The sequence below is a fragment of the Heterocephalus glaber genome, unplaced genomic scaffold, assembly GCF_053883595.1.
Source record: "Heterocephalus glaber isolate CG9 unplaced genomic scaffold, H.glaber_assembly_v1.0 deba00000937, whole genome shotgun sequence".
Taxonomy (NCBI): Eukaryota; Metazoa; Chordata; class Mammalia; order Rodentia; family Bathyergidae; genus Heterocephalus; species Heterocephalus glaber.
Window position 1 is genome coordinate 15,515,375 of NW_028258173.1, and position 22,795 is coordinate 15,538,169.

At 39.8% G+C, this 22,795-nt stretch overlaps 1 protein-coding gene and 1 long non-coding RNA gene across 2 annotated transcripts in view; one reads left to right on the forward strand and one right to left on the reverse strand.

Moving 5' to 3' along the window:
* Positions 1–22,795, forward strand: part of Pitpnc1 (phosphatidylinositol transfer protein cytoplasmic 1) — a 273,815-nt gene that overhangs the window by 246,064 nt on the left and 4,956 nt on the right. The window contains exons 7-9 of the mRNA XM_087208224.1: positions 5,310–5,465; positions 8,515–8,578; positions 18,181–18,423. Coding sequence (XP_087064350.1) covers positions 5,310–5,465; positions 8,515–8,578; positions 18,181–18,423 — 463 coding nt within the window. The remainder of the gene's footprint in view (positions 1–5,309; positions 5,466–8,514; positions 8,579–18,180; positions 18,424–22,795) is intronic.
* Positions 1–22,795, reverse strand: part of LOC110346823 (uncharacterized) — a 78,928-nt gene that overhangs the window by 24,295 nt on the left and 31,838 nt on the right. The window contains exon 2 of the long non-coding RNA XR_015450156.1: positions 1,513–1,695. This is a non-coding gene — a long non-coding RNA (uncharacterized LOC110346823). The remainder of the gene's footprint in view (positions 1–1,512; positions 1,696–22,795) is intronic.

Sequence of the window (22,795 nt, forward strand, 5' to 3'; positions counted from 1 at the left end):
AAACAGTCACCACAGTTTGCCATAAACCTATCCAGCATCTCTCAAAGTTTCTCCTGCTCTCTTATGTATTATCATTATATAGAAAACACAATGTAACACGTGGGTCCATACCCTGCCAGCAGAGCAAACTCAGTAAGCATGTGCTTAGCATGAGGACCATGATGGGATAACTTTTAAGTAAAAAGAACACCAAACTCAGAGCTGGGCCACATCCTGAAAATCCTACTAAGGCAGTGCATAGGATTTTACTAGACTGTGTGTTTGATGGGTCTTACTATGTAGTCAAGGCTGGCTTTAAACTTACTATATCACCCAGGCAGGCCTCAGGCTTGTGGCAATCCTCCTGCCTCAGCTTCTCGAGTGCTGGGATTACAGGCGTGCATCAATGCACCTGGCTGTGTTTTTTTATTATTAAAATGTTTTTGATATATAATTCATATGTCATAAGGTACAATTCAGTGGTTTCAATATATTTATGGAGTTCTGAGCTATCACATTAATCTAATTTTAGAACCTTTTAATCAACTCAAAGGAAACACTGGCCAGTTGTGATGGTGCACGCCTCTAATCCCAGCACCCAGGGGGCTGAGGCAGGAAGATTGCTTCGAGTTTAAGGCCAGCCTGGGCTACAAAGTGAGTTCAAGACCAGCCTGGACTACATAGCGAGACCCTATCTCAAAAAAAGAAGAGAAAACATTATCAGTCATTCCCTGTACCACTTCTTCCTCCTGCCTTAGGCAACCACTAATCTACATTTTTTCCACAGATTTGCCTGTTGTGGACATTTCACATACTGGCAATAGGATCACCTAAATGGAATTGTACAATGTGGCCTTTAATGACTGGCTTCTTTTATTTAGCATCACGTTGTTTGAAATTCACCTGTGTTGGAGTATGCAACAGTACTTCGTATCTTTTTAAGGCTGAAAGATATCCAATTGCATAGATATACTGCATTTTGTCCATCGGTCGATGACATTTGAGTTGTTAGTTTTTCTTTTTTTCTTGTTATTATGAATTTGGACACCCGTGGCCAAGTTTGTGTGGGGATACATGTTTTCAATTCTCTCAGGTAAATATCTGTAAGTGGAAGTAGTGCGTTTAATGGTAACTCTGTTTAATCTTCTGAAGAGCTGCTGAAGTGCTATCCAAAGTGGCCACTCCATTGCACATTCCTATCAGCAATGTATGAGAGTTCGCGCTTCCTTTGTCAACACTTATTACTGCACACATACTATTTTTAACTAGTAAGTATTAACTTACTAGTAAGTCTTACCGGTATTGACTTATTTATTTTGTTTTTGGGGGGTTTTTTTGCTTTTTGGTACCGGGGATCGAACTCGGGTCCTTGTGCTTTCACAGAAGGCAGCAAAACCACTGAGCTAAATCCCCAGCCCCTAACTTACTTATTTTGGCTAACAGGCTGCTGATGCCCCAGCCACGTATGTGTGATGGTTCAAAAAAGGTTTAGGCATTCATCCCACAAGCATTTATTCAGCATCTATGGTATACCAGGACTAGGGCAGTGGGATCCACTGCACTCCAGGAGGTCCGGTCTCGTGGAGGTAGATGAGCAAATGGTGATCCCAGTATCACCTGCCTGGAGGCTCAGAGGTGGCTTGGGAGCAGAAGGGAGGAGTCCTCATTCTGGGCGACACAGCAAAGGGTCCTTGAGAGGTGACGCTTGAGTTCAGTCTGGAAGGAAGAAAAAGAAGAGAGAGTCAGAGAGGAGGGTAGGCTGGGGCAAAGGAAGTTCAGCAAGTGGAACTAACACCTGCCTAGAAAGTTCGAGAACTTGGGGGCTTTGGAGAACAGGGCTCCTGGGAGCTTCCTAAGGAAGGGACTGTGGCATTGGCATGGTGGTCTAGAAAGATGTTGGAAAGGTAAGCAGCAACATAAAGGGCCTAGTATTTCATGCCAAGTATTTAATTTTATCCTAAATTCATGTGCTGTGGATGGATTCTGAGGAGGGAGTGACCCAGTCAAGACTTCTTTGGGAGGTCAGCCTGGCCACAGAGCAGTAGTGGGGGGTGGGGGCTCTGCCTGGACCTTGGTGAAAGGCTGGCGTTGGCCTAGTGTGGGGATGGGGCCTGGAGGTGCTCTGTGCCTTCTGGGGGAGCTGCAGTCCTGAACATGGTAACCCTGGCATAGAGGTGCTTACAGAGCAGGCCCATGCCCGGTGGCACAGATGGCCCCGCAGACCTGGCCAGACCTGAATGAAGACTCCTGCCTTTATTCCTGAGCAGCCTGCTCGGCCCCTCAGATCCAGCCCTGAGCCACAGTCTGGTCTGAGATAGGAGGCCTATGCAGTCACAGTCGCCTGGTTTCAGGTTTCATGTGGTCCACACAGGGGCCCCAGGGCTCTCCTGGGAGGGAACCAGCATTTTCTGCTTTATACTGTCTTCTGCTGTGTGCCCTGGGCTCTTTGCCTCCTGGGGTTCTGTATCCCCAGCACACACGAGGCCCTGAGTGGCTTCAGGTCTTCTTTACAGTAATGAATATTATACCTATATTTTAAAACAATTACTAACATTTTTGTATTTGATTAATTTATACATTTCTTTTGAAGTATCTCAAAAAATAATCCTGTAGGGTCAGAATCAGCCAACTTCCATGGCAGTCATTGAGCAAATATTAAAAGGTTAAACACTTTTTTAACCCCTTTTTATCTTTTTCATTTCATAAATCTTATGTGTAAAACTCTGGAGATTTTACATATTACATTCAGATTAACCTGTAAGGTCATAAGTAGGTACGTGCTTACCTTTGTGGATTTTTTTTGGTACTGGGGATCGAACACAGGACCTTGTGCTTGTGAGGCAGGTGCGGTGCCACTGAGCTAAATCCCCGGCCCAGCTTTGTGGATTTTTAAAGTTATCACTGAGCAATTGTTCAAGGTTAGTGAACTAATTTACACTCTCATTAGTGAGCTGGACTCTTCTTTTTAAAAAATGTATTGACCCACCTGGGTGTGGTGGTACATACCTTTAATCCCAGGACTCTGGGAGGCTGAGGCAGGAGGATTGCAAATTTAAGCCCAGCCTGGACAACTTCACAACTTAACAAGAACCTGTCTCAAAAATAAAAATTTTAAAAAGGACTGGGTAGTGGTGATTCACTCATAATCCAAGATACAGGCAGTGGGGCTGGGAAGCAGCACCGGCTATTGAAAAGTATTGCCCAGTCAGTGGTGGGTTTTCTGGGGTCAAAGATGTATATTCCTCTACTTCTACACATGATGATATACAGCAGAGCTTCTTTCTCGCTGAAACATTAAAATACTTGTATCTGCTGTTCTCCAGTGATGACCTTTTACCTTTAGATCACTGGGTGTTCAACACAGAGGCTCACCCTCTGCCTGTGTCACATTTAGCCAACACCACACTTTCAGGTACTGCTGTTCGATGAAAGCAGCTGCAGAAGGACCATTCTTACCTGTGCTTTGTTTACATGGACTACTACAGAAACAAGTATGGAGAGGTGTCTTTTGAAAACCTGGACCTCTAAGTCAACATGACAGGGTGAAACTCTTCCCTGCAAGACTTTTCAACATGTAGATATACCAACTTTGAAATTATTCCATTTTATATCTGACCAAAACATGTTCTGGTACGTATAGGACAGAGAGAGAACTGATGTACTTTGATTCGTAATTTGATGGTCACTTAAGAAACGATGCCCAAGGGGCCGGAGATTTAGCTCAGTGGTTTTGCCACCTGCTGCGCAAGCGCAAGGACCCAAGTTCATTCCCCGGTAGCAAAAAAGAAACGATGCCTATCACTTCTGTATTATTAGAGCAAGCCAAGAACATAGAGCACCTTGCAGGAGTTGAAGATGGCCTTTGGAACCAATTATATATTTGTTTCCTCCCACAGTGGAGCAGCTTTCAAATCAAATATTTACATACTGTTTATCCCTTTTTTCTCCATTTTAATAATGGAATAAACTAAGATAAACAAGAACAAAAGAACAGTGTGACTGCAACAGTAACAAGAGGACTCAAAAAAGGAACAGAAGTACCCAAACCTTGTCTGAATTTCCATGTTCCCCATTGGATGACTAGACTGGCAACCATTTCAGTCCCAATCTATTTCATTGAAATTTCTTAGTTAAATTTAATTCACTGGGGGCGTGATCTCACAAAGAATACTCTTCAAGTCTTTCTCTCCATATGGAACCATTGAAATTGCTATTTATCATCACCAGTGCTTAGGAGCCTGGGTTTGGGGTTTTGTGCACATAGTTCAGTCTGGTGTAGGTAGCATGACAAAAAGTGGGGAAAATGCCATTTTGTTGCCTTGAAACTTGCTCTTTCTTAGTGAAATCCTTGGTTTTGTTGGTAAGAGATTATTTTTCCAACCAACAAGTCTGCCAAGTAAAATTATTCACTTTAATTTCATTAAAAAGTTGAGTCACTCAACTTACAACTTTGTGACTTGACAAAATTCATTCTTCTGTTATGCAGCATTGAATTTGCCACGATAAGCTGAATTACTTTCACAACTTATTAAAACAAAAACACAGTGAAACTTCCTTAAACATTCTGTCTGGAACAGGGACGGGAACCTTTATCTTACCAGGTGAATGAGCTATTCATAAGTATATTTTTTAGTTTACCCAAGACTATTTATAGAAATGCAAAACATTAGAATAGCTTCAAAATAATTTTCATTGATAACTGTAATTAATTTATTACACTAAAAATGGAATTTATCTAAAGAACTTTCTCTTGCCCTCAATAAATTTTTCATTGATACTTCTTTAAAAAAAAAAAAAAAAAAAGGACTGGGTATGTAGACCAGTGTGAAGACCCTGGATGCAACCCCTAACAGTGAAAAAAATTTTTTTACTGACCATAAGAGCAAGGAAAAAATATAAAACAATGTCATAAACTTTGCTTTAAATCATTTTTCACATTTACATAGGTGAGCTACCCTTTTACCAATTAATTATAATTCCCCTTTTTTAAATTAAGATGTCTTATAATTTTCTCCCCAATGCTAGGCTCAAACCCAGGGCCTCACATTGGTAGGCAAGGGCTCAGAGCTGCACCACAGTCCTCATCCTTTTAAACAAGTATACAACTCAGTGGGTTTTATTTATACTCAGAAGATCATAGAACCATCTTCATCATCCCCACAGGAAACACTGTAATCACCCCACAACACCGCCGTTCTCCCCCCGCCCCGGTCCCAGTCCCCAGCAATCAAGTACTGATCTACTTCCTGCCTATGGATTTGCCTATTCTGGATATTTCATATAGCTGGTTAAATTTTAATACGTCAATTTCTTTGCTGTATTTCTTCTAGGATCCTAAACACTTCAAGTCAGAGAAGACAGGCCGGGGTCAGTTAAGGGAAGGCTGGAGAGATAGTCATCAGCCCATCATGTGCTCCTACAAGCTGGTGACCGTGAAATTTGAAGTCTGGGGGCTTCAGACCAGAGTGGAACAATTTGTGCACAAGGTAGGTGATCAAAAAGCAGCTCCCAGCCTGTGGACAAGGTCACTCACTGCCTTTATTGTCAAGTTGGAGTACATGATGTACCCCCAGGGCATGGGGCTGAGCCAATACCACATAACTAACTGTATCTAAAAAACACTTTTTGGGTAAAAATTCATTTTATAAATGGGTTTAATTTTTTTTCCACTGCTATTTGTAGACATTGTACCCTATGTCTCTCATTCTGTGACCTCCATGTCTGTTGGGTAAGTTTATTTGGGAAGTGAGGCTTTCAAAATGTCCTTCCCTCTCTGGCGTCCAGCTAATCTGCTTCCAGGCAGAGGGAACTGGGTAGAGGCCAGCAGGCTTATCTGTGTGCACAGCACCCGAGGACGAGTCCCACACGGAAGATCTTGCCAACGTAGGCACCTAAGGTAGACAGTGCCCCACAAAACAGAACAAGAAGTCCCAGTTGTGCTACTGAACGGCACACCTCAGCATTTCTGCTCATGTAATAATTCTGTTACTAAAGAATGATTAACCACCCCGAACACAGATTTCACTTTGGCCAAACATTTTAATTTTGTAGCAAGAACCTACTTGGTGATGATTTAAGTTTTCTAACCTGATACTTCACATGGGAAAAAAAATAATGGAAAATGCAGTGTGGAGCGTTACCCTTCATAGCTATTCTCATTTCCGTAAAAATAAATACTCCCTAAGTAGTCTATGTATTCCAGATAGGCAAACTATCTGTTTATTTTTCCACTTAAAAGCTGATAAAGAGTAGCTTTTCAAAATTCTTTTGGGGGCACAGGAATTTTTACTTAATGCTCTGAGCTTTTTGTTATTTAGATGGATTTGTCTACTGACTGGGGGCCAATTCGATGATAGTATAATTCTTGAATTTAGGTCTATGGTCTATGGAATGGATTGTCTGTCCCTCAACTCCTCGAAACTTAGGCTGGTTGTAATGGCAGAGTCTGGGACAAATTCGAGAGCCTCGGTGTTTTCTTGCACACAGAAGTATGTGATCCTCTGCTGAGTTCCAAAGCCCATTCTGCCAGCCAGGAGTTAGAATGGGGTGAGACGCATGGAAATCAAATTTGAGACCTTTTGTTTTCCTTCTCTAACTTGGTTATTATGCAAGAAAACAATCACAACTTCCAGAAAATATTTTTGCAACCTCAGTTCTGTCTGTATCTGTTTCTTCCTTGACTTCCTACAAGCGCGCGCGTGCTCTCTCTCTCTCTCTCTCTCTCTCTCTCTCCTCTCTTCTTTTTATGGCTGTTTAACCCCACATCATCTCCTCTTACTAGGGTCATTATCAAAATGCATTTTATTTTCTCTCACAATCTGTATTTAGATTGCCACGTGGATCATTGTTTCTTTTCTCACAGATGACTTAAGCTCGTTTTGCGAATCCATTTCTTTAAAATGCCTGTAAGGATGATGCTTCAGTCACAAACATTCTATTGCCTGCTTCCAAATAAAATGAAGCATTATCTACATCCCCCAAAGATACCTGCTGTGGCCCAGGAGTTGCTAATGAGTATCTGAGAGTAGCATTTGCATGGGTTTAAGGAGTCAGGGATGCCATTCTCTGAACACTTTTGTTTGTGGGTGATTTTTGGTTTGTTTTTTTAGAATCTATTCACAGTTAAAGTGAAAAAAATTGTTCGAAAGAAGCCATTAGCACATTATTGAATTCTCATTTCCAGCCAACAGCTGTGTTGTGCTTTAATGTACTAGGGTATATTTACTGGTGCCTCAGTGCTGTTCTTTTGATTTCCATGAATTTGACACACTCAGCACTCAAGTGTGTATGGCTGCACATTGTTTCTTATATTCATTACGTGTTTTCTTCTTCCAAATCAGCAAAGCCTCACTAGATAGCCAGAGGCCTGGAGGAGTAAACGCTTCATTATAAATGCTTCCCTTGTCTACTAATTCACCGAATTAAAGTCCTTCATTGATGGAAACACACTGGAACCTTCCAGGAGAGATTTTTGACAATCACTAGATTTGTTTGGCAGGAATGTTAAAGGGAGACTCTTGAGTATCCAAGAAACATAAAAGAAGATATTTACACAAAAGATACCATGAAGTAAAAGCACATGACCAGTACTACACACATAACACAGATGGTGTGTTTTATTTTCCTTAGCCTTCCATTGCCATTATGTATCCTATAAGAAACAATTTCATTCCTTTTGTCTCCAGTGAAGCTTAGCATTCCTATTATGTTCTATTTCAGTTCAAGTCTCTTATTTCATCTCTTTCAATAAAATAATGCTCTTTTTTCTTCCATTACATGAAAGTGAAGCCTAGAAGGATATTAACTTACCTCACACACTATATGTTGATTTACTTTTAATTGAATCAATATTGAGGATATTTCATCAGAGAAGAGGGAATATTAAGTGCTCTCTGCTTAGAAGTGACTTACAACACAGAAAAATGTTCTCCCCAGCCCCAGTACTAGGGATTGAATCTAGTACCCTAAGCTACATTCCTGGCCTGTTTTTAAATTTTGAGATAGGATCATCCTAAGGTGCTAAGTTGAGAAAAAGTGTTCTTGATTTCCAACATTTACAACCTCTGAGCACCAGCGAGACATATACCCTTCTACAAAGGAAAAGTATAATTCTAATTAAAGAGAAATGAAAAATCTCAAGGTGATTAGCCTAGAGACTCATTCAAATTATTGCTGTATGTTTGTTTTTTTGTTTTTGGTACTGGGGATTGAACTTGGGTCCTTGCGCTTGCGCAGCAGGCGACAAAACCACTGAGCTAAATCCACAGCCCATTACTGTATGACTATCAAGTAGTTGTCTTTAGTTTGAACACCCCCTGGCCTAACTCAAGTAAGATGAAAGGATTAATTTGCAGCAAGCATATGCGTGCAATGGAAAGAGATGGGGCTGAGCTAATGCAGCATTTGTGTACGTCCTCACATACAGCCAGAGGGATTGAGGAATCCATAACTGCCAAGATTTCCGGAATCGGGAATGACATATTTTTCAAAGAGTCATCAAACAAGGTATGATTTCAATGTCCTTTTGCTTTTCAGGTGGTCCGAGACATTCTACTGATTGGACACAGACAGGCTTTTGCATGGGTTGATGAGTGGTATGGTAAGTCAATTTCCCCAAAATAACTTGTAGAACAATTTCATAACATGTTGACTTGGGCTTTCAGTACATCTGGCTTCAACTGCTACCTAGGAAGACAACAACAAAGGCAGGTTACTGCTTCCTGTATTTGAAATAGCCCTGTCCAGGGAGCATAATAAAGATGTAATTATAGAAGCTTAATCTAAAATAGCCACAGAGCTATTGACTAAGTAGGACCTCAGTATACTTGATGCTTGCATCGTTGACATGAAGGGCTGTATCATTCTCTGTTGGATGGATTTCAAATCCATTCTAATTTATTCCAAACTTCAATTCAAGATCAAAGTTCCCTGAAGCATCATGTCAAGTAAAAGCAGTCTTTTGATTCAGAGAACACATGAAACAATCCCTTACCAAATATGCAGAGGTTCTACGAGTATTCAAGGTCAAACAGGCTAGGCGTAGGTGCCCCATTCACTCTAATTGAACTACTCTTCTGGCTTTTATTTTTAATGAAATGTGAAGAGTTAAATAAGTTCTGCACATTGTCAGTACATGAAAATAAGGCTTGCTGCATCCCATGATGGATAGACCACTCTTCCCAGACCCTCAGCACAATCATTTTGTCCCCTTGAATCTTCTGTATTACCAGAATTAGTCACAAGATAGCTGTGTCCTTGGCTATAAATAGAAATAAACACACCCAATGGGTGACTTAGGTTAGATCTGACTTTCAGGTCGATTGTCTAATGAAATGCTCTCCTCATTGGCCTTTTCCTAAGTCACTTTAAACTTGTTCTGAGTGCTGTATTTTGGTCCCTTTCCATCATTATTCCAGTATCTCCCTCCCTTTTCTTAGCAAAAGTACCTAATTTAAAGAAAAAGGATATGTTAGGAAGAAGGGGCAGAGACAGTGATGGTCATTAATGTTGCCAGCTGTTTCTGAGCCACATTTTTAAAGACAGGGTTCTGTAGACTATGGGCTTTTTTGTTTTGTTTTTCTCAGTTTCCCCAGATCTGCACCTTCTGAAAAATAAATGCCTCTTCCAGGGCTTGTCTAAATGCAGATCATTATTTATTCTCTCTTATCACATACCCCAGGATGCCACCCTAATTGACTAGTTGTCATGCTACCCTAACATGGCAAAGACCTCTCTATTTGTGCCGTCTTTTATGAGGCAGGTAAACAGAGTCTCCTGTGATTCCTTCCTCTGATCCTTAAACAAATACTTTTGAGTGTTTTTTTCTAGCTAACTTTTCTCAGATTTTCAGAGGGAGAATAGACTCCAAAAAAAAGTGAAGAATTTCTGGCCTCTCCTGTCTTGGACTCATGATGGTTTCCTGGTTACCAACACCAAGAAACTATCAAAAAGATATTCAAAGGATAGTAGTCTTGAACTGGTAGAAACTTGGCAAAGGGACAGGCACCTGAAGTGTCCAAAATCTGCCACTCTGAGGACCAGCAGACAGGGCACTTGGATGGGTTTCTCACTGGTACCCAAATGCCATTGAGGGCTTTTCAAAAAAGGCAGCAACAGAAGGACAGGCAGGTTCTGATCAAGGGGGCAAAACACTGCCAAGCTGTTCATCAGGAAAGGAGGTTTGATTAGAGACAGGATTTGGAAAGGAAAAACATGCGTGTGCATATCTGGTCAGTGAATGGCTGGATACAGAGGCTGGAGGCTGATTATTTTCTATCTCAGCTGACCGGAGGCAAGGAAGAGTTTTAAAGGCATTTAAGTAAGAAAGAGAGATGCTCATCTAATGTGTGCAAGGCCCCGGCTTCAAACTCTAGCACCAGAGAGAGACAGAGAGAGAAATTCTCCAATTATTATAGAAGACCAAATCTAGAATACTGTCTCAAAAGAAATGGAAGATTGCTAGCTGGAGACCTGTGAGAACACCTACCTGTTTACTTACAGTAGGTTAGGTGAAGGAGTCTCTTGATCCAAAAATCCTTTCTGTGCTGACAAGGGTGGTGCATGCCTGTGATCCCAGCACTATAGGAGGCTGAGGCAGGAGTATCACAAGTTAGAGCCCAGCCCAGGCAACTTTGCAAATTTGCAAGACTCTGTCTCAAAATAAAAAGAGCTGGAGGTATAGTCCAGTGTGATGGCCCTAGGTACTGTATATTAGTGCAAAAAAGAGTATAGCTTTAGTGTATGTAGATCATCAGGGTGCCTTGTACTCCTGTATCCACAGTCATAGCCCCAACCAAAACAGGCAGCCTCTTCACTCATCAGGGGGCTCTGAGACCTACACCCTCAATTTCCCATGAACTACTGCTTGTTGAACTGAGCTAGCCAGGAACACAGTGACTCCTTCATTACTTGATACAGAACTTCAGGAAACCAAATGAATGCAAACAGCCCCTGCCCTTCTCAGCCACTTATTCAAGGTCCCTGTTACCAAGGCCAAGGACCCACTGAAGGATAATCTTTCAGTTTGGGCAATCTGAATTTGTTTAATTTTCTTTGGTCGGTATAGGCCCAAAGAGACTCTCATTAGTAAACATGGGAAAGCTCCAAAGTAAAGAAACCCTTGCTTGTAGCTATAACTTCTTGCACTGGTTCTCAATAAGGTCCCTGGACCTGAATATCTGTTAGAAATGCATATTCTCAGACCTCCCCCTCCCCCAAACCTACCAACTCATAAACTTTGGGGTGTGTCTAGCCCAACTATCTGTGTCTTAAAAGCCCTCCAGATGATTCTGAAATTCTAACTTATAGCTTTGGCTGTAAGCCAGATAGGACTGCAAGGACGGTTTAATTAATTCAATCCAAATAGGTTAGTCTAGAAAAATCATAGATGTCTTCAGGGCCAACTGCTAAACTCTGATGCCTCGTGACAATTAAAGAAAAGCAGTCCTGGTAAACAGATGAGTTAGGAATGAAGGCACTCCTTCCGGGGACGCTCAGTGACTGCCAGGGCTTGGGGACACAGTTGAGCCCCATTTCCCTCCAGGACTGTGTGCCCTTCCGGCGCACACTCCGTACACCCTGCTGCACCATCCATGGCAGCCCTGGCTGTCTTCCTCTCTAATTACTCACCACCTCCAGTGCTTAAATAAAAGTCAAGAAAAGAGATATTATAGAGGATGGTGATCTTGTCTCACCCAAGGATCAATTTTGCATCTCTTCTGAGTTCCAGCCTTTGGCTGTCACAAAATTGTTTCCCTAAACAGATTTTATTCATTTCCCTAAACAGATTTTATTCTGCTCATGTTCATTGTAAAGTGTAACTGTTTCCATGTTGGAGAAGTTGAGTTTGTCTTTCAAAGCCCTGATTGGTCATTAGCTGCGAGCCTTGGGTCTCTCTGCATGACTAGAACACTAATCAGAGAAACAACAACAATTTCAGAAGATGGGGTGAGAGGGGCGGCAGATAAAAATAGCCAGCCCAGCTTCACTAAAGCATGGTTTTGCTTCACAAATCTGACAGTATTTTGAAAGAGAAACACTCAAGATTGCCAGAGGGCACCTATGACTGAGTGGAACCTCACAAATGTCTTTGAAAACTTAACTCTTCCCCGAAAAGTAAGGAAGGGCGAATTCTGGCTGATACAGATGAAACAGTCTCGTGAAAATGACTTGGAAATCAGCCTGGGATCCCTAGAGCAGGCCTAACAGAGAAGCGAGAAGTCTGCTAGGGACTGGCCTTAGCTGGCTGAGTTCACCAAGCCAGCATTTTCCAATGGCCCCATATTTCCTGAAATATGATTTTGGGTGTCATCACTCTAATGTAACATTTTACATATGTGTGCTTATGTTTATTTTTTTAGGGAGAGAACTCAGAGCTTTCCATCCGAATTTCAAAGGAATCTGTAATCCTTCTCTTTTACCCCTAATTAAGAAAAAAAAAACTACTGTAGATTATAGTTCTGGATTTTAGTGGTCTGAATTACATGGAAATGATATGCTCCAAACCTTATGGATAAGCTGCTTTCAATTTTTAAAAAAGGACACCCAAAGATTTTTGTAATGAGCATGTATCAAACCCCAGTGATGCTTCCCAAAGGATGGCCACCATTTTTCCAGAGCCAAAGGAGTATCCAAATCTAATTCATGACTTCTGGATCCTCCCTGACCCACTTGTTCAAGACTGTTGTTTTTATTTAGAGTGAGAAAAAAATGACTTCTATTTTGGCTGAGCCTGGAAATGGAGAAATGTTTATAGAAGAAAATAAAGTATACTGCGTCTTTGAATTAGTATGAGACTCTCCTTTTTAAAATTTTAGCTGCTCCAACTGTAACATACTGAAGGAAAATTCGTGCCTCCAGATGCTTTGTTCCAGACCATTTGTAGTATCTCTGTATGCTCAACTGACTTGTATCCTAAGGCCTTTCAAATATACCATCTCACTTCCTCTTTCTATGAAATCAACCTGCCTTCTTCAAAACTAAAATGATTAGGAGCTTGGCACCGTGGTACATGCCTATAATCACAGCTACTCTGGAGGCTGAGGCAGGGAGATTCCAAGTTTGAGGCCAACCTGGGCAACTCATCAAGACCCTGTCTCAAAAAATAAAAAGGGCAGGGACTGTAGCTCAGTAGTCACTGGGTTCAATCCCCAGTACCACAAGATAATAAAATGATTGCACTGAGAGGGTAGCCCAGTGCACCAGCTTAGCATGCACTGGGTTCTGGATTCAAGACATTTGATACTAAAATATATAAGTAAATAAAATTATTGCAAGAAAGATGAGGAGAAAATATTTGCAATATATGTACTTTAAAAAGGATTCATATCAAAAAAAAAAAAAGGATTCATATCAAAAAAAAAAAAAAAGGATTCATATCTACAGCATATCAAGAAGTCCTTTAAATTGGAAATCTAGTACCCCAATAGAAAAGTGGTGTTTTTTCGGGTTTTTTTTTTTTTTTGTACCAGGGATCGAACTTGGGTCCTTGTGCTTGCACAGCAGGTGGTGAAACCACTGAGCTAAATCCCTGGCCTGAAAAGTGGTTTTTTATAATGAATAAGTAAATCATAGAAAAAAAATGCAAATGGCCAATAAGCTCAGGACCAATTATAAGGAATGTAAAGAAAACAACAACAAGATATTACATTTGCCTGATAGCAAAAATTTTAGAGACCAGTAATACCCAGTTCTGGGTATAAAGTGATAATGTAAAAAATATGCTATTAAAATGATAGATACAGGGCGGTTATTTAGCTCAGTGGTGCCGCTGCCTGCCTCGCAAGCGCAAGGTCCTGAGTTTGATCCCTGGTACCAAAAAAAAAAGATAGGTACAAATAACCTATGACATAACCATTCTACTTCTAAAAATGTATTCTTAAGAAACGGTTGTGCTCACCGGGCATGATGGTGCACACATGTCATCCTGGCACTCGGAAGGCTGAGGTAGGAGGCTTACCACAAGTTTGAGGTCAGTCTGGGCTACAGTGAGTTTAAGGCCAGCCTGAACGAAAAGAAAATAGAAGAAGGAAAAAGGAAAAACAACTACATACCTCATGAGTATAGGTAAAAAGCAATTTTGTGTGGTGGTGTTTATAAAAGTTAAAAATTAGTTTCCGTGTAAATATCCATTAACAGGCCTATGGTAAAGGGAATTATGATGCACCCATACTATCAATATTGTGTGCAACAGTTACAAAGAACAAAGTAGTTCTGTATATATTAATATAGAAATATGTACATTTTCCATTAGTAGAAAAAAGTAAGTCAAAACTACTTGCAAGTATGGCATAATAACAGCCATATATGTAAATGAGATACCATATATGTAAATAAAGAAGACTGTATTTGTGTGTGTGTATGTGTGTGTGTGTAACATACTGCATATGATACTATACTTAATAGATACTTTATAGAATAATTACCTACCAGCATATATCTCAATCTCTTAACAGTGGTTATCTCAGGGAGAAGCAATGGGATTGATGAAAAATATTAAAAGGAAGCAACCGCTTGTTTTTATATAATCCAGTACTATTTGAATTATTTTTATGGAACATAATTCATGCATTATTTGAGTGATAGAATAAATAAATAATAACAAACTATATTTTATTTTTTTAAAAGATGAAATGGGGGCTGGGGATGTAGCTCAGTGGCACCACGCCTGCCTTGCAAGTCCAAGGTCCCGAGTTTGATCACTGGTACCAAAAATAAATAAATAAATGATGAAATGGTTGAATCAATGTAAGACCATACTTGAAAAACATTTTGCACTTTAATATAAGCCTTTACTTCGTAGTTTAGAAAAAACAAAGAAAGGGCTGGGGATGTAGCTCAGTGGCACCACACCTGAATTTGATTCCCAGTACCAAAAAAAAAGGAAGAAAAAGAAAAACCAAAGAAGACTTCTCAGTCCATGAATCCCCTGGCACAGGAACATCTTTGTCACAGCAGGGGAAGTTTCTACTCAGGCCCCATGCAGTTTGACCTTCATGTCCCGAGGTACATACTAAACTAGGGTGTATGCTCTCCTCCCCTGAAGGAGGGCAAGAGAGGAGGAAGAAATGGCCTCTCAAGAGGTCAAGGGACCGGGGATGTAGCTCAGCAGTGCTGCGCCTGCCTGGCAAGCAAAAGGTCCTGAATCCAATGCCCGGTACCATAAAAATAAAAATAAAACAAGAGGTCAAGGAAAGAAATTTGGCCTCCGAGAAGTGCAGTGAGGAGGGAATTGATATTCCTAGAATACTTTCCAGTGATGATTCTGTCAGTGAACCTCTTATAGCAAAGTCTCAAAGATGTTAGGGTGCACACTCCTTATCAGAAGTTCTGGTTCCAACACTCCCAGCTATCTCCAGGGTTACTCATCTATTTACAAACCTTCCATTGATGAGGCCTTACTAAAGAAAAACCAGTTGTGACCTTTCAAAATCTGTAAGTTGATATGATCATTTACAAATTAACTTGCAAAATAACTGACATAGAGTTCCTTTCATAAGAGTTTGTCTGCTACACTGTAGGCATTTGTTTGCTGCAAGCAAATAGGCCTAAACCTAAACTTTTTTTTTTTTTTGGTACTGGGGATCTAACTCGGGACCTTGTGCTTGGGAGGCGGGCAGCGGAACCACTGAGCTAAATCCCCGGCTAAACCTAAATTGTTAGAAGTCACACTGATCATGAAAATCTATCAGCAGTGAAGATAGATCATCTCTAAAAGTATAACCTGTCATTGGTCATATGTAAGTGAATTTTCTAAAAAATTGATTCATATAGATTTTGAGGTATTATATGTTGCAAAAGCAAGACAGTGCATTTCACCAGATAAACAGGAACATTTTCACTTGGTCAGGAGTGCTATAAATTACAAGGGTATATTGGAAATGTTTGCTTCATCTCCATACACATTTATGGTATGTGGGGATATTTCAGAATTTAGACAAACATTTTTTTTTCAACATCATTAAGGACCACAATCATAATGCATATTTGATGTAAAAAATTTATGAAAGCTAAATATACAAAATATACAAAACAAATAAAAATAAAATTATCTGCAATTCTAACTCCTCAAAATAATCACTGTTAAAATTTGAAGTATATGGTTTCATTGTTTTTAAATGTAGGTGATGATTTTCTGACTAAAATCATACATGTACAAGTTTTGCCTTCTGTTTTTTATTTGACAATATATCAAAGCTGTTTATAATAATATTAATATTCTACTTCATTTTTAATGACTGCACAGTGCTATCAGTTCTTTGAGTTGTTTTCAATTTTTCATTATTATGAACAAGGCAGTAATGAACATCTTTGCTGTTAAACCCTTTTTCACTTCCATAAAATTGATATATCTTTGAAATCCCATAGTCAACACCATTTAAGCCCCTCTGTTAACATTGAGCTAATTAAAGATAAAGACCAGTTTCTGCTGGGATTCACTAGAGCAATAAAACTAAAACTCCTTTGCTTTTATTTTCTAAATTAAGTGTCTATATAGAGAAACATCTTTAAATTTTAAACTTCTAGCTAAAAGTGATATCTTAGTATTCATTCCAGGTATGTTTGTGTTTAAAGAAAGTTTATGATCAACCATTGAAATTAAAATGAGTGTATTGAAGAATGTGTTGTTACTGTTAACTAAGATGTTTGTTCTAATCCTAAGGCAGTATCCCTTTATTGCTTTTTGGTTTCCTTGGTTTTCTAACAGAAAAGCATGCTCTTTGCTTGGCCAGACTGCTGCTTAGCATGCTTGATACTTACATTGCTGATAGACAGATTGTTGACTGATGATTCCAGGGTGGGAGGGGGATCTTGAGCTAAATAAAACAGCTTGGGTCTGGCTTCAGAGCCGTCTTGGCCCCAGACCACACTGAGTTCAATCATTAGCTCTGGCATGCCTGCCCTTTGGAAATGAGGAAGCCCTCACATGACACATGGATTGATATAAAAAGACATCAGACCACATGATGCAACAAATCCCTAAGGAAAACTCCCCACTGTGAACATCCAGTGCAAATCCTCCACCACACCAGTTAGTGATGGGGTGGTAGATTAAGCAATTGTTGAGCAAACCTTCACTGGTAAAGGGACATGTAGTTAAAATTCTGTGGAGACAGCAATAGAGGAATGCCTATCTGGGAAAACTGCTGCGAAAATGTTGCAAAATAGCAAAAGAGTGGGTCAGAGGGTAGGGAATAAAATGAAGGAAGCATTAAAGTGAGACTAATTACCAATTTTTTGTATTTCACATACTGAAGATGGATGAGTTGTGTTTAAGTTTGTTATCAGTTGGATTAGGATAGGATTTCTCAACCTTGGCACTACTGACATTTTGGATCATATCCTGCTTTGCTGGGGGCTGGGGTCCTGTACATTGTGGAATGTTCCATAGCATCTCTGGTCCCTACCCACCAGACAGAGGCCAGCAGAACCCTCTCTGCAGTTATAACAACCAAAAATGCCAAAAACTTGTCCCCTGTTGAAAACCGCTGGATTAAGAGATCATTATCCTGAATTACTGAAAAATTGCAGACTCGGGCCCAAAATCCTGTCGTGTGCCATTTTATTTATAGATCAGTGTGGGTGGAAGTAGTGTCAGCCATCTTCAAGCTGTTAGGCTAGACTTGAAGTTCAGTGGAGAGGTACAGGTTACTCTCTGACATCATATATTCTGCAAAAATCCATCTCTATGTGAGAATTGCACCAAATCTCATTTATACCAGTGAACGTCATGGTTCAGCTTTCTACATCCTGTCTCCTATAGTAGCAGTGAAAGTGTCCGTTCTGTTGTTGAATGCATTAATTTAAAAACTCTCTGAATGTATCTGGAAAGGTATGTGAAGGTAAGTATTAAATGAAACAAACCTGACCCTCCCCAAAGGGATCTTCTAATGAAGATTTAGGAGATCTCAGGCTATGCACTGTCCCCACGCTAATACTTTCTACCACTGAGATCACTTTACAAGAATCACCCCTAAATAATTTCCACTCTTCTGTGTTCTGAGTCTGTTTTGACTTAACTTCCTCGCCCTCACTCCCCCTTGGCTGTTTTTACTAACTTTATGACTCACTCTTCATAAAGTTAGTCAGTCCCCTGCTTTTTTACACCTCCTTGGCTATGCTAAGCTACCATTTTTCCCTAAAGTCTCCCCATTAAAGTTTGCGTTTAATAACGGAAGTTGCCAACATCTTAACCTCTTTCAGATATGACAATGGATGATGTTCGAGAATACGAGAAAAACATGCATGAACAAACCAACATAAAAGTTTGCAATCAGCATTCCTCCACTGTGGATGACATAGAGAGCCATGCCCAAACAAGTGTATGTAGAATTTTTAAAACATGTTGCCAGCCCTGTACAAAAGAAACACGTAAACTGATCTTTGAAATATACAAACGCTTCCTTCCCTGCCTTCTCCAAAAACATCATCTCCCAGAAGCTGTTTGTGAAGATGCTGAACTGCATCTAAAGCAGGCAGCATCACCTCTCTTTTCTAGACATTTCTATTCTTTAAAAGTGCTTGACTTGGGGGTTTTTTGGGTCATAAAACCAAGAACATAGAAAGTGGAAACATTTTTTGGTACTAGTAAAATGGCCTGCACAAACCATAAAAGAGCACAGTAGTGAAAATGGGTATCATATGTAAACTAGAACATGTCAGTAACTTTTCAAAACATAGTTAACACTCACTTATTCATTCAAAGGAAGACTTCTGGCTCATCTGCTATTTTAGGTTTCTTTATATGTGCTTTGAAATGTTTTCTAGGGTTCTGTATAGCTGTTTTACCCAATCAGTTCTTTTTTCTTAGGGTAATCTCAAGGTAGCGTGGCAGTCTGTGCATACACACAGCCTGAGCAGGCAAGGGCTGATGAGCTAGGAATGTGCTGGGCTGCAGGGTGGATCTGGCCTGGGACTGAGCAAAAGCCTCAGACCCTTAGGTTATTTAGTCACACATTGGAAACTGAGAGCTGACTGTATGGTTCATGCCAGCATTTTAAATATAGTTACCTTACTGTGTGTGGTGGCATACATTTGTGATCCCAGCTCTCTGGGAGACTGAGGCAGGAAGATAGCAAGTTTGAGCCCAGCCTGGGCAACTTGGTGATTTTATGAGAACCTGTCTCAAAATTTTAAAAAATAAAGGCCTGGGGATGTAGCTCAGAGCAAAGGCCCTGGGTTCAATCCCCAGTAATATTAAATAAATAAAGAAACAAACAAACAAACTTTCAAGCATTCATGCTAATGAAGAGGAAATATAGTTCACAAATGAAAAATGCAATCACCAAATCATGTATACCTTCAGCCAGAGCTATGATCACTTTGGGTTCCAGCTTGAGTTCTCAGAATGATACGTATTAGGTTTTTGTAAAAATCAAGAATGTAGTTATAGAAAACTGAAAGGGACTGGTATTGTGAAGACCTTCTGGCTGCACTTGGGGAAGTTTTAGTTACATTTCTAGAGCATGTCTTGGAATGCGCCCTGCAAGGCTCATGCTCTCTCTGTCCTTGGATGCACGTGAAGGCTCATGCTCTGTCCTTGGATGCACGTGACTGCTTGTGTGGCCCCAACTCCTCCCTCCCATGGTTGCTTGCCAGGATTGGATCTGCAGGAAACTGCCGGGGCCAGACCTACCTGAAGGGTTTCCTCTCTGCATGATCCATTCTGATAAGACTGCCCCTCCTCTCTCCCTGCTCTAAAGATAGAAGTATTCCTTAAGGAAACTGTTCTTGAATTTCCATCATTTTCAGTTACCTTTTCTTTTAGGAATGTTAGACACCAGTTCCCCTTCCACCAGTTTGGAAAGCTGCTCACTATAAATATGACAAAGGAAGCCACGGGGAAGGAGGAAAGGCTGCGTGTCAAAGGGCACTGGGCCCGGTGCTTTTCTCATTCTCAGATCTTAAAGCCTACAGCTTTAAGGCTCTTTGCTTGGCTTTCAGTTTTTATTATTATTTTTTATTATTATTAAGTAAGTTTACTATGTCAAAGAAGATACCCTAGAATGCTTGTCCCCCACACCCCTTTGAAAAGCCTCCTGCACTCTCTGGCTGCAAGTCATGGTTGCTCCCATGCCTTCGGCACAAGAAATGTTTACCCTCTGGAAAGTTACACAGAGCAGTTATTTTGGATGCTTGCAACAGTTCCCTTATTCTTTGGAATTTCACGAAATTGAGGATCATTTATTTTTCCATAGCCTTTCTTCTGTCATAATGAAAAACACAAGAGGCTGCTGTGTATCACAAAAACTGCATGGGTGCTAAGAGAAATTTAAGTCATCAACCTAAGCAGGAATAAATCAGATTGAAAGTATGCACAATTAATATCCATGAGCACAGCAATGCAGAAATAACAGTCTCATTTTTAATTGAGGGGTTTCAAAGCCTTTGGAAGGGAACTTCTAAGAGACCCCATAAGTGAGTGGAAAATCAAAATTCTGTGCTTTGGATTATTTCTGCCCCCTTCTGGATGCAGGGAGCAGAGCAACATATTCAGCCACTTGTTTAGAAAAAGATTTTATTATACAAATACCCTGTGTTTATTACACACAAAAAAAACAAACATGATAGTTCAATTCACTAAAACTTTTCTGAAAGTCTTGACTTTACTTCAAAGTAAATACTTTGAACTTTTTAAAAATTTGATCTAGCCGGGGATTTAGCTCAGTGGTTCCAGTGCCTGCCACACAAGTGCAAGGTCCCAAGTTCGATCCTCGGTACCAAAAAAAAAAAAAAAAAATTTGATCTCTGCCAGGCGTGGTGGCACATGCCTGTAATCCCAGCACTCTGGAGGCTGAGGCAGGAGAATTGCCACTGTGAGTTCAAGGCCAGCCTGGATTATAGAGCCAGACCCTGTCTCAAAAAAGAAAAAAAAACCACCACAAAAAATACATTAATTAAATAAAATTTGATCTCATTTCTTAGCTTGTCTAATAGTCTTAGTATTTTCTAAAAGTAGTAAGTTTATAGATACAAATTTTCTTGATATGCTCTGTATTTTGCATTATATCAACATAGTTGTAATTTTTTAATTCCTTTTGGAAAAAAAAACTTTTACCCTTCAGGAAATTTTAGTGATTATTTACAAGGAAATCCTGTTAAGGATTTCATTTTATAAAAAAATGTTTCTGGGGCTGAGGATTTAGCTCAGTGGCGCCACACCTGCCTGGCAAGCTCAATGTCCTGAGTTCTATTCCTGGTACCAAAAAAAAAAATGTTTCTGGTTCGCTCAATGTTATAAAACCTAATGACTAATACTGTATCATGAATGTTTGTTCCATACTTAATATTTCTAAAGTGGCTGTGTTCTTCCATGGTCGTTTAGCCATGCATTATCAACTAAGAAAGTTTCAACTACTAAGTGCATGGCAGAGGACGAGAAAGAATGAAAAGCAGGACTCTGGAGGCCAAAAGAGATTTAGGAAATCCGTGGGCAGCAGAGTTCAAGTTTTACTCAAAGACAAGCCCTTAGGCCTTCACTTCGCTTATTCTTTTTTTTTTTTAACTCTGCTTATTATAATAAGCCAGTTGCCTGGTTTTCTTACCTCAGTAAATAAAGGTGGCAAAGGATACTAGGAATAGCCAGAGTGACAGTAATTAAGAATAACAATGATAATACAGTTTCTGAGAATCAGAGAAGAGATAACAAGCCATAGACCTTGAGAAGGAAATATAAATGATTCTTGCATAGTGATTGGTATATTTTCAATATATTATGTTAGAGGTAATTAAGTATATATAATTAGCTAAATATACTAGGGAAAGATTTACAGTTTGAAAATGTTTTTATTCTCTCACTTAAGAACATTTTAGGTATTTGGAAAACCTACATTATCTGGCAATGCCTGTTAAAAGGCATTACTGATTTACTTGTTGAATTCTAAATAATGCTTTTTTTCTCTTGAAAAATTCTCACTCATTAAATGATCCTCTCTTTTCATTTTCTATTCTTTTTCTTTTGAATTGCCTTGAGAAATGGTTTTATTTTCTCAGCTTTGGGATAATTATCAAGAGTTTATACTTGTTAATGTCTTTTTAAATCTGAATTTTAAAATAGCGTCTAAACAATCTCAGGATGAATATACAGTCAGGAAACTACTAACAACAGAATCTTGGTGCCCCCTAAGAATGCAAAAAGTAATTTATTGAATAGGAAGGTAGCATGTTAAAAAATGCTGATGATTTTCCTGAATTTATCCTACAAAGCTAGCATTTGTGATCTAAAGTCAGCAATAATATGTAAATATGTATCATTCCAGAGCCATGGATTGCTTTAATTCCCTTCTCTTTATGGAAGAGATGACCAGGTCTAATAATAGCTCCATATACCCTACACCATGCCAACAACAACAACAACAAAACACACTCCCCAGGTCTAGGTCTACACTCTCCTATTTAAATCTTTATTTAGAATACTTAAAATACTCACTGAAGAGCGTTTTGTGGAAAGTCTTGGGAGGGTATTCATAAAAGAATATTGTTTTCAGAGGGATGCCTCAGTAAGAGGGAATTACTAAAAGTTCCCTTCAATGATAAGGTCCCCATAGTTTCTTTTTTTTCTTTTTTTTTTTTTTTTGCAGTACCAGGATCGAACTCAGGACCTTGCACTTTGGAGGCAAGTGCAGCGCCACTGAGCTAAATCCCCAGCCCTCCCCATAGTTGCTGTTTCTTTTTTTTTTGTACCAGGGATCGAACTCGGGTCCTTGCGCTTGCAAGGCAAGCGACGGAACCACTGAGCTAAATCCCCGGCCCTCCCTGTAGCTTCTTTAAAAACAAATGTAATGACGGATCCATTTGTATCTCTCATAAATAACTGCTC